The following is a 13451-nucleotide window of genomic DNA, read 5'->3' as shown; positions in this document are numbered from 1 at the left end:
CGAAAATGAACTCAAATGCAAGCTCTTGTGTGATATCAAAACTTCTCTCACTGAAAAGTCGACATTTTAAACTTGATAAATGCGAACTTATCTCAAACTGAGCATTCGAGGAAAATATTATAAGGAAATGAGCGCGCTCGAAAATAATTCTGTTGAGACTTAAGAGGAGCTTACGTGAGTTTAGTTTAACACCTACAGTTTTGGTGCAGCATTATAGCGACTAGCTGACTTCCGCGACTCCGTACGCGCGGGATTAAACAATAGATAGTAGTCGATTCTTAGACCTTCTGAACATGCATATAAAATTTCATAAAAATCAATCAAGCCGTTTCGGAGGAGCATGGTAACTAACAAAAGAATTTTATATATAAGATGTCATTGTTAAGACAATTTAACAGAAGTTGATATGAAAATATTTTCATATGTAGAAGACAAAACGTCTAACTAGATAGATAACTAAAGAACTATTAGATAATAGTTTAAAAAAAAACTGATATAAAAACGGCTAAACACTCACGTATATTTGTCCGGTGGCGGCACCGACTAGTTTCGAGCCCATCGGGGGTCCTTCATCAGGATGAGTGGTACTGGTATTATTTCGCGGACGCGGCCCGTCGAGTGAGTATTTAGCCGTTTTCAGATCAGTTTATTATAATGTCTCACGAAAGTTTGAATAATTTAATAGTTATAAAGTTTTACTAGATAGTCACCCCTAACTTAGGGTAGGCTCCGATCTTCTCGGTGGGGACATATAGTGAGCTGATGATAACTATATTTGTTCAATTACTTCTGTAATAAAATTACCGTTGATTTATGAGATCAAAATCCCTGTATAAAACATATCGTCATCCCTGTTATCTCTGACAAAACAGAGATTACAAGTTGTTTTAAATGATCAGTTTGGTCTCAGTCTTTGTTATAAAAAAGAAACCCACAGTTAGTGACCTAACGTGGTCTTCCACGACTGAAACAACTTTGGTCATTTGAAATCAATCCTAAGATAATAATGTTTTTTAGATATGTTTCTGAACTAATTAATTGTAAGACTGATCTAATGTTCACCTTCAAATAGATATTCAAACAAATTATATGTAAGCAAGCCTTCAATAAACATTATTACTAGCACGTATAAAATGTCATTGCCACAATTACTGCTTCGCCTATTCATACTCATCTAATTTAACCTTTTAATAATGACTATAATATGTAATTATTAAAAGCTAAATTAAAAGCAACTAAATTTAACTATTTCCTCGAATGGTTTTACCACAATTTCCATCACAACGATAATATTATAGACAGCAGCTGGTAATTATGCGTATAATTTCATTCGATTTCGTTAAAGACGCGAGCTTCATATTAAAACGGACAAACGCCTGAGAGCTATAACAATCTTCTTTGCATTCGTTTATAACAAAGCCACATTAAACTGAGTTCGGAGGATAAAATATAAAACCTCAAGTTTATTAAGTAGTAACATCAGTAAACTTTATGATAACTAAGCGAAAGTAGGATATCGAAATCGCAGCAGTAAATTAAAGAAAAAATATCATGTCGATGAAAATCATAACAATCATCATCATCATCATCAACCTGCCCTTATCCCTATCGAGGGTCGGCACAGCATGTACTACTCCTCCATACATCTCTATCAGCCGTCATATCCGAGTCTACCCCCTTCTTACGCATATCCTCTTTCACACAGTCATTCCATACTTTTTTTGGTCTTTCTCTACCCTTGTAGCCATCCACATTCAATCTCATTACTTTTTTGCTTATATCATCATCATCCCTCCTCATAATATGTCCAAACCACGCTAATCTTTTACTCCTCAATTTCTCGATCACTGGCGCTACTTTCAAACTTCCTCTAATATACACATTTTTAACTTTATCCTTCCTTGTCACACCACACATCCATCTTAGCATACGCATTTCAGCTACATGCAATCTTCTTTCATCCGAAACCTTGGTGGCCCAACATTCAGATCCGTACAATATGACAGGTATTACGATGGACTTGTAGGTAATACAAAGGTTAATATAAAGCTCGTCATTGCGAATAATTTAATTATGTAAGCAAAAAACAAGCGCAGGCAATTTATAACAGTCCATAAAGGCCGAAAAAAGGGACGCTCATGTTACGGATATGGGATAAGGCGGCGTTAGCAACCCGAGGCGGGGCTCCAAGCCCCCCGGTTGCGAATGGAGACAAAAATTACGGCATCACCCCCGGTCCGGGGGCGACCTCGCCCCGGCTGTACCCCGGCGGAGCTCATTTGGGAGAAACAGTGAGAATATTCTACCCAATTTAAATACTAATTGTGTTTTCTAAATTATGCTCAAGTACGCGTAGCCGATACGGCCGACGTAGTCAGATCCCACTTCCGAAATGAGAATCGTTCGGCGATCGTTCTGATAATGATAATGGCGCCTACTGAACCTTTATTCTAGTTCTAAAATAGTTAATTATTACTGGTCGTTACACGAAAAAGGCGTTAGCCGATCGTAACTCGCTTTATGAGTAATTAAGGAAGCAAGGTGACTTTCAGTAATGTCTACGATATTATCGAGACGCGGACAATTTCCAAGTTTTCAATTCGCGTGATCTAGTCACGTTAGTTGCCATTGGTATATTTATAAATACTCCTAGACATGTTCGTGTTCAAATATTCATATATCATGAAGATAACAATCTCTATCAATGTTAAATACATTGTCTGTAGACTACTGGTAGACTTCATAAAGTGTAGGAAAAATAACTGCTGAAGATTCTTATTCGCGACTCTCCTACGTAGATATTTTATCCATAAGATTTATCATCGTTAATCTGTAGCAAGTTTTACAATCAAAAATTTTAATCACAAATATCACGTGTTATCTTATCACTGCGAAACAATTGAAATTAGAATTAATACAAACAAACTTTTCATAACTAATACAACGTTAAAACGTGCAGATGAAACTTTGTTTTCTTTTTACTAACGTTAAACAGTAAAAAAAATAAGTTAAAATCTGCATATTTAATCAGTAAGGACATTTCCTTAACATATACAAAGTTGTGGTGACCTTAACTAAATAAGGTGATATGAAGGGCATTGTTAAGTTTGTTAATTTAATAAGACTTAAGTGCGTACTATAATTTATTAAAATTAATTCAATGTCAAGTTTTATTAACTAACGCCAAAACAAAAATTATGCGATATATCAAACAAAAACAATTTTCGAATACATTCGTCAAAGAAAACATAGCCAGATTAAAGAGTCTAAATTGTATTATTACTATAATTCAAAGCAAATATTCACATCATAAGCACATTACAAGAAAATTAAGGTCATATTTATTTTGTCTATACTATTTTGAATAGAATTGATCTAGCCTGAAACCTACTCTTTAATCTATACAACTTAACGAGTCTTGCTTGTTTTTGTACCGTAAAAACGTGAGCGTTCAGGTAATAATTTATTCATAATAACTCGTTACAACAGAGTTTAGTCTTATAGCAACAGAATACTGTAGTCACTGACCTCAAAATGCAATCGTGAACAAAGCTAATACTTAAATTAGGCATTTAGTTCAAGGGTAAGATTTACATAGGCGCTACCGTCCTGGTACCTGCATTGTAGTAGGTATCGATTATGGATTTTTATTATTAGTAACTTTCCACAATGGAAAATTTCTACTAAAATTTATGCATAATACCTATTTGATATGAATATATTATACAAATATAAAACTTTTTAAAAGAAAAGATCGAAGAAAATTCTTTTTTAATAACACCCCAGATTCGAACTCAATAATTTAGGCATCCAACATCTGAGTTGCGTTGTAGATTCGCAAAATATGCTCAGTAACGAGGTGCGCTATTTCGATCGCGAGTGTAGAGGAGCGAGCAAGGGGACCGCGGGGGGAGGAGTCAATGGCACGTAAACGAGGCGCGGGTACGCACGCGCACCTAACAACGCCAGCCTAGTTGTAGCGTAAATAAACAAAATCGCCAGGTCAATAACCCCTGAGACTTGGTGACTGCTGGACTTAAACATCTGCCGATAGCTAGCATGTGGTTGAAGTGTTTACAACCGCGGTAAACGATCATCCTTTACGCACGGATGGTTATATTTGCAACTATTAGAACACCTGTAGTAATCATACAAGACTATGCAGACCTAGTCGTAAGTAATTGGCTATCCGTATAACGACTGACAGAAAACATTCGCCCGTAATTGTTACATAGTTTATGTCAGTTATAAAATTATTACTACAATAAAAAATAGTTTCAACTAACTCGTTTAATACTGCAGAAAGTATTGACTACTACTACCGTACCCAAGTTTAGTTTAGCAGCACTTGAAATGTTATAAAAGGAAACTACTAGAAACAACATAACCATAACGATCAGTCTACACGACCGTCCCATCTTTATACGAAGGAACAATAACTGGGACATAACATTTTCAATACAATAGATTAACGACAAACAGCGGTGTACAATCGCGAACACAATACTATCGTGAAACTTTCATTTTTTTCCCTATCAAGAAACTAAAACAAATATAATTCTTCGTGCAGACAATCGCATCGACGCTAGCGGTGCAAGGCGACGTAAACACCGACAACGGGAAAAGTTTGCGTGTTTTGCATTTCGTGATACAATTACATATATCAATCGAATGGAGAAAAAGTTGATAGATAAAGAAAAATTTCCGAGCGCTAAAATGTAACTTTTACACATATAATTGAAAGAATAACACACGAGGTGCTAAAACGATGCTATATTAATTTTAATATCCTTAGCAAAATGTATTATTTGGGTGACAACTACAGGATGTGTGTTTTACCATAGGAATTTGATAAGCGTGAGCTTGATTTCCAAAATTATTGTAACTATGATATTTTCGAATTAATTTTATCGAATTCTAAACATGATGTGATAAACAAATCATGTTACTTTATAAATAGCAACGAAAAACATTAGTCACTAATTGATATTAGTCATATTTATCTTATCCATTTACAATTAAACTATAATCCGTGTAGAGTTGAAAGTGATGTTATATAGAAGTGTTCGTGTTAAGCGTTAATTGCTTGAGAAATTACAAAGTGAAGATGAAAAGAAACGAATAATATTTTTAATAGTAAAACGAAATATATTTGAAATCACCAGTTACTTATAGCACTTAAAAACTAGGTATAATAAGTCTGACTCTTTATCGGCCAATAGAGATTTCCATTATAATTATGTATCGCCAACCTTCAGCCGTTCTATCGCTTATTCTACTCAGCAAAGGTGAACTCTTTAATATTAAAGTTCACGATAGTATGAAATAGGGTTCGCAATACATACTAATGTCGATATAAAGAGCTAATCTACGAGGACATTAGGGAGAGTATTCGCAACGAAGGAGACACTATAAATTAATATTTGAACAGCGTATCGCAGATACGTTATTTCAATGCAAATTTATCGCTTTGCATTTAAAAGTAATCACCGGCGGGAAACAATACCAGACTCCAAAAAGACTAAAGGAAGAAGAAAAAACTGAACTAAGGTAAAATCTTTGTCTAGACCGCATGGGAAATACACCAGCAATAACTGTCGACTCAAGTCATGCAAATTGATTTACATTACGAACGTATTGTTATTACATACCAAAGTTCTGTGTACGAACGTTCAATGTCTACAGTGGATTTATGTATTTCAATGCATTTAAAACCAGTTCTTTCGCTGTAAGGTGTCAGCCCCAACTCCAATCTCACTGGATCCCTTCTTCTTTTTAAATTGAAATTTGCATTTTCGTACATATACGTGTTTCGTTATATTAACGGAGCAATTTTTGATTTACACTGATGATTACAGGTTGCTATTTAATAAATTAATTACCAAGAAGTATCAGTAAACAGTTTACACAATTAATGCTGTGGTATTGACTGAACAGGATGTAGTCTGTGATCTAGGAGTCACATTCGATTCTAGATTAAGTTTTAAGCAGCATGTTGAAAACATATGTATATCTGCAAGGTGCATGTTGGGTTTTGTGTTTAGAAACTGCAAGGAGTTCAAAAAATTTAGCACCAAAAAACTTTTGTTCACAGCACTCGTGAGAAGCAAGCTTGAATACTGCTCAGTTGTATGGAACCCAAGTTATCAGATTCATAAAGACCGTATTGAGTCTATACAAAGAAGATTTACTTATTTCTATTTTAATAGACCAAATATAAGAGTACCTTATTCCGACCGAATTAAAGCTTTTAACCTTATAAAGTTATCCGACAGGCGTACATTACTGGACATGTCTTTTTTATATAAGCTATTAAACAATCTAATAGATAATTCAGATCTGCTTAGTCGTCTCACCTTTGATGTCCCAGCTCGTTTTCCGCGCCACACAAAGACCATTCTAACCCACAGAACATATAAAACAAATTTGGGCCACCATTCTCTAATTCCGAGGTTGTGAAGATTACTGCATCACTTTATAAACAACGATAGCTCCATCGATATATTCCATGACAAATTACCCATATTTAAATCAAAAATAGTTGGTGTATTGAATCCTAGTGATGTCGCAGAAGTCTAACATTCTGTTTCTTGTTTTGCGAAAGTATATATATTGCTGTATACACGCTTTTAATTTTGGTTTAATTTACAATTCGTTTAAATACCTTCTCATTTAATTCAGATTTTTTAGTTTAATTTTGTTTGTAATTTTCATCCTCTTTTGTTCTATTTTTTATAGTTTATGCACCAATACTTTATACATGCTGTGTTTGTCTGTAAGTGAAATTACATGTTTCCTAAAACCTTTTGTAATAGTGCCAAAAATGTATATAAGAACACATGTACTTTTGTTGACGAACCAAATAAATAAATAACTAGCTGTCGCCAACGACTCCGTGTAGGATTAGAAATACAATTTATTGAGTAGCCTGTGTGTTCTTCCAGACTATATTCTGTATCTGCCGAATTTCTTCAAGTTCCGTTGCGCCGTTTTTCAGATACCTTCAAACATACATCCATCCATCTAAACATTCGCGTTAATAATATTAGTAAGATTAAGACACAATAGTGCTTACTTGTATGCCGTGGTATGATAACGATATTCGATACACTTTCTATCAAATTTAATTTCTCATCAGATGTAAGTCAATCTATTCGTTTCTTTCCCACGACGTCAATTACAGCGTAGATAATAAAGTCACGAGAATGACTTGCGCCTAAATGATACAAGAACAATTTTATCTGTCGACCATTTTAACATAATAGCAGCCTTTGACTATAAAACCGATGAAATAAAATCATTTAAATTATATGACGCACATTTCATGATATTAACCCGGTTACCAATGAGCAGTGACAACTGACAGTCTACTCAGCTAATATTGTATTTAACACGTGCTTGGTATGCAATTACATTCCGATGCTGCAAAGCGATGTTATTTTTTTTTCGGTATGAATATTTAAATATTAAAACATGCTAAGAAACAACGAGGGTCTGAAACTTTTACAAATTATTAATCTCTCATTGTGAAGAGTATTTTTTTTATTTTTTCAAAAATTCTGTTCAGTGTGCAAGATGTTTTATAATTACGAAATATTTATTGCAGCAACATATTTGTTGATACTGTTATAAAAGAACCAATTGTAACCCAAACGACATGGTAAATCCAGTCGTAAAACCAATAGCAGGTAGCGCAAAAAATTCTAGCTCAAGCCTGTATTGTAAGCAGGTAGAGGGATCCCTTACAAAAACAGCTTTAAAATTTTTAAAAGGATACACAAAAGACAACTTTCTCTAAACTTGCCCGTGTGACTGAAGGAAAAACAAGTTGATCCTTTGCTTATACGATAGCCAGCTTTGGGGACGTCTCGACGATAAAACCGTGGTTCAAGTTTCGAGTGCACAATTATAATCAAAGTATTCACGGAGAATGTTCAGAACTCTATTCGACACGGCAGCAGGCCATAAAGGCGCACGGATCAAGTTTTTGAATGCGGCTCGCGGCAATTAGATACGGCGCAGGGCGCAGACTAGGCGCGACCCGCTACGCCGCCCGGACTACCTCCACCGATCAATCTGCTCTCCTCTCTCTGCTCCTTCTACCCTCGTTTAATTAATTTATTGGGTTCGATCAGGGCCGGGCAGGACGTGCAAACGTATCCTATGATCAATTGTGGCGGCTACCGGCCGACGGCTTGCAATTAATCAGGCCGAGTACCGCCGTCTGCCCGCAAATTTTCTTTCATTAATTTTCCTCGCACGTATATCATTCTTGTGTATATTTGTCATGATTGTATGTAACTTGCAAAAAAACTGCCGCAATTAGGTGTGTATACAAAAAACGTGTTTCAATTTATGAATGATAAATTTTCTAACGACCTACAAGAATACTATAACGATAATAATTTTATGAGGCTTAGGGTCTTCTACAATTAATGCATTCGATTTTCTTGACAAAAAATTGCAAAAATAAATAAAACACTAGGTACATAATTTTTACTCTGCATTATTATATGTAAAGGCCATAAGAACTAAAGTATTATAGTCGTTCCTATTTATGGACCGTTGCATGACATTTGTTAGCTGATGCTAACGTTGTTCGCAGCTTTCTATACAACACCGCGGCCGCTCGTCACCGTGACACAATACCGCAATTGTTTCTTAATGAAACGAACGCATAACCCCCGTAAATGGTAACTAACCAGCTACATCGTACCACTACTGAATTAATTATACCAATGAAATCTGGCACTCCACGAAACATTTATAAATCGAAAGGTTAATGTTAAACGAGTTCTTATTTGCATTCACGAACTAGCGAGGAGGATGGCAGATGAGCCTACGGGCTGGGTTTTAGGGCTCTCGAGCGGCGATCGACGCCGTTTCAGAATAATCAGGCTTGCCTCCCCTCGTCGCGGTCGTTCACACACAATCGCCGAGCCGAACGCCATCAGGGCCCTGCCTACGCACGACGAGTCCGCACAAAGCGTCCACCCAGACCCGGCGACCGGCGACCGCAACCCTCGTTGCACGCACACCGCCACACAACATCTACTTACTTAATATTTTAAAAATTAGACCTTAACAACTCAACGGAAGGTATAAAATTAATTACATTTATTACACGCAGGCGCTGCAGCCATCACGATATCGTCCTACGACTTGCGAAAACCCATTCCAGTGAACGGCAATAAAGTGCAAAATTGCATGGAGTCAAGAAACATCAGGGTTCTCAATGTGCACTCGATTGCGGAATACATGAATATTGAAAAGCACTCTTATGTCTGTTGACGCTGAATCGAATACACGTCAACGGCGGTTACAAACAAACGCCACGTGTTTACAGAGGGCAGCTAGTAACCGTAGATTAGAAATAGTAAGCCCCCAACTTTTGAGCACATGTTGAGCGCGCAATGTGCTGAGTGCAGACACATCGTAATAAAATACGAAAGTTAAAGTAAATTCAAATCAATCCATACAACTTATTCTACATTTATTATACTAAAATAACATTAAGAGACTACTTAGTCTTAGTAAGGCAAGTAAGTGTTGGCTTTAATTAAGTTTTAAAAGGTTTCACGTGTCGCCAAATTAAAAACTTATCGCTCTTTGTCGATTTAACGAAGTCATTTAGTTTCCGAAAGCGACGTTATTGACTTGATTGAGCGAAGTCTTATATTCGAAAATAATGCCCTACTTAACCGTTACCTGTTCTTGTTATTTACAGGTTTCAATAAAAACAAGCTTAAGGACGACGTGAAATATCGATTCACATTAAGATACTGTGCTGTAAATGTTTCTACGTTTGTTCCAACGCGTTTTAATCCACTGGAGGACAAATTTTAATGAAACGATGTTCCCTTTTACCGCAAAATGGTTTGTTCACCCTAAAAACTATCTTTTAATAAAACTTGCACTAATTTAATTGTCCCCTTTTTATTCTGCAATTTAAATAAAACCTATTTAATGACAAAAGTCACAACTCTGGTCGCAATTTGAATTGGATTTATTAGGCTATAATAATATGAAATATGTATGGGTCGACGACATCTATCAACCACAAAACCTATAATAAAATAAATTTGGCATCTATTCAAATAGGTTTAAAATCACATATAACCATTATAAAAACGTCTTTAAATTTATTGAAAGAATTTAACGATTAACGGACATGGTATAAAAGCTGCAAAAGTTTAATTACGGTTCTATTAATGAATAATGTGGTTCATTGGCCGTTTATATTTCGACATTTATACAGACTAGACCATAGACAATAGCTAAACTTTTCTACGTTTTATTCGAAAAAACAAAGACTTGTGACAGTTGAAATATGTCATGCAAACGTCAATTTAAACTTACACGATTGTATGAACGTATAATTATTGTATGAAGAAAAAAAATGTTTTAGTTTGGGTTTTAATGACCCATGCTTATAGTTGTTACAATACAGTGGGCAAAGGCAATAGTATTGTGGCTGTATTGTGATATAACACGACAATGGGGCGTTGTTCCCGCGCCAAACACCATGCCTACAAATCATAGAATATACAAACTTACTTTACACTTCACGAAAAATATAAAAATGTTAGATTAAACCCAACACTACTATTACTAAGCTGTTATACTTTTTCATTCAAGGCTGTCATGCTTTTCTGTATCTAATAAAATAAAAAAGAATTAAAAAAAACTAGATCAAACCACTACATCAACTAAAAATGTAGGTTCTACAAACATATGTAAAAGTAATCAAATTAAATTATTGAAATAAAAGTAGTGTTAACAAGACATTAAGCAAATAAATATCATAGTGTAATATTTATAGAAAGCACAATAATGGGGTGAACAAATTTTAGGTTGTTAAACACTGATTGAGTTTAACAATTTTAAATATATTAAATCAATATATTATATTTATTTTTATTACACTAAACAGCTGGCGAGTAAACAAGGTGTGTTATTAAATTAATAAAATAAAATCACAAAAATTCAAATTAAAAATTAATAATGTCAGTCGTATAGAAGCACATTTTTGTGGATTTTAAATGGGGATGCATAACAAATTGTTCCATTCTTTCCAATGTGACATATTAAATTATACAAAGCATGTTCAAGTGGTATTAAAATTGAATAAAAATTATCTAGTCTATTACTCAATACAAATTATTAACATCAAACCTACACTACAACTTTATTTAAAAGTTTTTAGACAATTTAGGTAATAAAGCAATAACATAATTCAGTTCTGGCATTATCTAGAAGAGTGTAAGATATTTATATGTAAACAAAGCCTTTTATCTCTACCTGAATTATCAACTGAATTTTGTAAAGTGACAAATATTTTACTCAAAATTTGTCACTTAAATAGTTTAAACATTTGTAAGGTATTTAGAAATAGGAGAACAAATTTAATGTTTCTACGAAACTATGTCTAGGCTGAGTAAAAAAGTTTTGGTGAAGTTAATTAGAACTACTACGGAAAAATCAAAGGTAATAACATGTGAGAAACATATATTGCAAGGCATGGGAAAAACTTAATTAAAATAACAACGAGATATATAAGAAGACAGCGACAGAGAAAAAAGTGGTAAAACTTACCATACGACACCGAAGGCACCGTAACCGATGGGGCGATCAGGCTGCACGTCGGTGGGAATGGCCGGCGTCTGGTAGTAGGGCGCCGCCGCCGCCAGGATGGCGCCCTGCGGCGCGGTCTGCGTACCGCCCTGCATCAGCGACATGGAGACACTCATGGAGACGCGAGAGTGCCGCGCGGGGCCACTTACGGCCGCCATCCAACCGCTCCGCGGCGAGCCGTCACCGCAGACTCATCACACGCCGACAGCCGCGCCGCAATCACCAGCTCTCGCTTCCCGACGGAAAAGCGACGCTATCACCGCTTACTTCTTTATTATTCATGCTCGAACGACTATGCGGGAACCACAAACGCACACCACAAATGTCCCGAATAACACCTGTCAATTTCACCAGTTTACGTCTCGCTGCAATGTTTTTATTCTAATAACTTATGTTTTAATAAGTGCTAAATTAAAACTCAGTTTTGAGTTTATTTGGACAAAGGATGATACCGTATTTTTTTTAATCGCGATACGTGCGATCGTCCGCACGCTACAGAAATCGAGCGAGACTGACTCTTTTGCAGAAGGGGGAGGAAGCGGCGCGAGAAAGAGACGGCATGTTAAAATGGCGATAGCACTATGAACAGCTGCTCCACCGAGTTCGCTTGGCGTGTCGAGTATATCCTCTTCTGAAGGGAACAAACTCTGCTCTGCAGTATGCCTGCTGTTGTATTGTTCTGTACAATATACTTAATACCCAAATTTGGAAAAAAAATTAATTTATGCAGTAAAATGTCGATTTTTCATTAATACGATTATCCAAGTTACTTCGGCGCAATGATCATAAATGTTCATAAAATGAGCTATTACTCGTCATTATAAAGACTCATTCATCATGCCTCAAAAGTGTGAAAAAGTTCAGTTTACATGGTTCATTGTCAACCTAAGCATGCATTCCTACAAGGAACACATACGCTTGTAACCCAGTTGGGTAGGCAGATACGGATTTCATGAATAAAGAACTTTATACTACTCTCTCACTTCTTCAGTATCCATGGCAAACTAATGGCGTGACACGAACACTATTCCTCTCTTTTTCACATAAAGTATGAGAGGGAAAGCAATAATGTCGTGTTACAGTGAAGACGTACTGGAAGAATATCAAGATCAGCTGCTATCAGTCCACTGCAGATGCTGCTATATTATCCACTTACTTCCCCAATGTCTTGTAAAGATGTTAAATGATCTAGATGAAGTATTTCACATTTTGATATCTGCGTAACGCAAATGTTACCAGCGTAACTGCGTTGCCCGAAATTGAAGTGCAAAATTTATTTACCAAAAAAAAAATAACTTCAAACTTATAAACAAATGTTTATTAGTATAATTAATAATACGTATTATTTTCAATGTTTTCTCATGGGTCGCATACGTTTCATTGGACTTACCTGTTTGCTCTAGAGGCGAGTGGACGGCACTGAATGTGTCAAGGTCACTATTGACATTTAATCGAACTTTTTTTTAAGGTAAAAAGCTGCTGCACTTCTGTGCTCCGGTTCAGGTTTTCACATTATACTATCCTCGAAATCTAAGACTTATTTTTTCAATGGTCAATTTACTTCTAGTAAAGGGAAGTGGAAATAAAACGCTTTGCAATAAATATCAATGATTTTATCACAGAGAATCACATTGTGTTATACAACATATTTATGTGGCTAGTATAAAATATTCCTTATATGACATAATTACATCATTGTATATATATTAATATTAAATACTTAAATTACCATTGGAAACATTGCTACAAAATACTATATTTGTCTATTGAATGTTATTTTTAAATAAAAATCAAAAGAAATTAAACAAAAAAATTAA

General features: G+C 35.5%; 1 protein-coding gene across 3 annotated transcripts in view; it reads right to left on the bottom strand.

Moving 5' to 3' along the window:
• nmo (serine/threonine-protein kinase nemo) overlaps window positions 1-12163 on the bottom strand; it is a 93562-nt gene extending 81399 nt beyond the window's left edge. For all 3 annotated transcript variants that reach the window (XM_013325138.1, XM_013325139.1, XM_013325137.1), the window contains exon 1: window positions 11596-12163. In XM_013325138.1, the coding sequence (XP_013180592.1) occupies window positions 11596-11792 (197 nt within the window). In that variant the 5' untranslated portion in view covers window positions 11793-12163. The remainder of the gene's footprint in view (window positions 1-11595) is intronic.
• Between the last annotated feature and the right edge of the window lie 1288 nt (window positions 12164-13451).

The sequence above is a fragment of the Papilio xuthus genome, unplaced genomic scaffold (assembly GCF_000836235.2).
Source record: "Papilio xuthus unplaced genomic scaffold, Pxut_1.1 DF824888.1, whole genome shotgun sequence".
Lineage (NCBI taxonomy): Eukaryota > Metazoa > Arthropoda > Insecta > Lepidoptera > Papilionidae > Papilio > Papilio xuthus.
This window is presented reverse-complemented; position numbering and strand designations above follow the sequence as displayed.